Source organism: Nematolebias whitei, chromosome 4 (assembly GCF_014905685.2).
Source record: "Nematolebias whitei isolate Nwh7 chromosome 4, NemWhi1, whole genome shotgun sequence".
NCBI lineage: Eukaryota > Metazoa > Chordata > Actinopteri > Cyprinodontiformes > Rivulidae > Nematolebias > Nematolebias whitei.
The window spans coordinates 55,438,656-55,439,912 of record NC_056501.1 but is presented as its reverse complement, the minus strand read 5'-3'; the positions used below and the strand labels follow the sequence as shown (position 1 = coordinate 55,439,912).

At 41.1% G+C, this 1,257-nt stretch overlaps 1 protein-coding gene across 1 annotated transcript; it reads right to left on the bottom strand.

The window, feature by feature from the left end:
• Window positions 1–313: 313 nt before the first annotated feature.
• LOC119408329 (histone-lysine N-methyltransferase SETD7-like) lies at window positions 314–1,257 on the bottom strand. The gene is made up of 3 exons (XM_037675127.1): window positions 1,253–1,257; window positions 594–795; window positions 314–514 (listed from the first exon to the last, which is right to left on the bottom strand). Exons 1-3 carry the CDS (start codon window positions 1,255–1,257, stop codon window positions 314–316), a joined length of 408 nt encoding a protein of 135 aa, XP_037531055.1.

The window sequence follows — 1,257 nt, the reverse complement described above, 5'->3', positions numbered from 1 at the left end:
TCATTTCTACAATTTGTCAGTGCATAGTGCAAATAAGTTTCCAATATGGAACTTTATCATAATATTCTAATTTTCTGAGACTGAGTTTTGGTTTTTCAATATGTATAAGTCATAATCATTGAAAATACAAGTAATAAAGGCTTGCAATATTTCACTCCGAGTAATGAAGCTATATAATGTTTCACTTTCTGAAGCGACTGACTAATAATTTTATACATTTTTCACAATATTCTACATTTTTTAGATGTACTTGTAAATCATGATAATTGAATTTACATCCTGAACCAGCATTTACTCAGAAACAAACATGTCGTCAGTACTTACTGTTGGGTGGGATTTCAAAGTGTGGTTTTCCAGTCTGCTGGAAGTTCAGTGTGGCCAGGTGAGCCCTGATTAAGACCCCATCCACAAAGCTTCCTAACAGAGCCGTGCAGCCATCTGGGTAAATGTAGGCTACAGAGTCACCGGTCATTTCTCCATCTTTGTTCACCTCCCCAAACACACAGCCCCTGTCCTAAAACACCACAAACACTGATTAAGGCATAACCTTTTGTACTTGGACCTTGTAGCCATTAGTCTTGTAGGTCACTCACAGGGTGGTACACCCAGCATTCCCCACAGCGGGTGTTGTCTCTGTATTGGCCCCTGAACACCAGGCGACCCTCTCCATCCACCTCTTGAGCTAGCCCGTTGAGTTCGCCGTCCACATATGTCCCATTGAGAACACCCCCGTCTTCGTACCTGTACACCCCCTGACCCTGCAGAGCATCATCCACATAAAAACCCTCCAAGGTGCTGTGGACAGAGACAGCAGCAGTGAGAATCCTGCTTCAGACTCCGATACATTAATGTGACATATTTGTTTAACATACATTTCTACTTAAAATAAACTTTTACACTTTCACCCACCTGCAGCAAAAGTATGAGTAACTGCTAGGATTCTGTTCTCTGGCTTTTTTAGCATTGTCTGAACTAGAAACATGTATAAAAAAATCTATTTTGTGTATTTCTTACTCCTGTTCTGGACTAGGGTGGTACAGAAGCACAATGATCACTCACAGAAAGGTTGCTGATTCGCCTCCTGTGAGGAGTTTTAATGTTCTCTACATGGATTTTCTCTTTGTACTCTGGTTTCTTCTCACCAACTAAAAACATGCCTGGTAGACTATTTGACAACTATAAACTGTCACTAAGTGTGAGTGACAGTGTGAATGGTTGTTTGTGCCTGTGATGGATTTGCAACCTGGCCAACCTCAT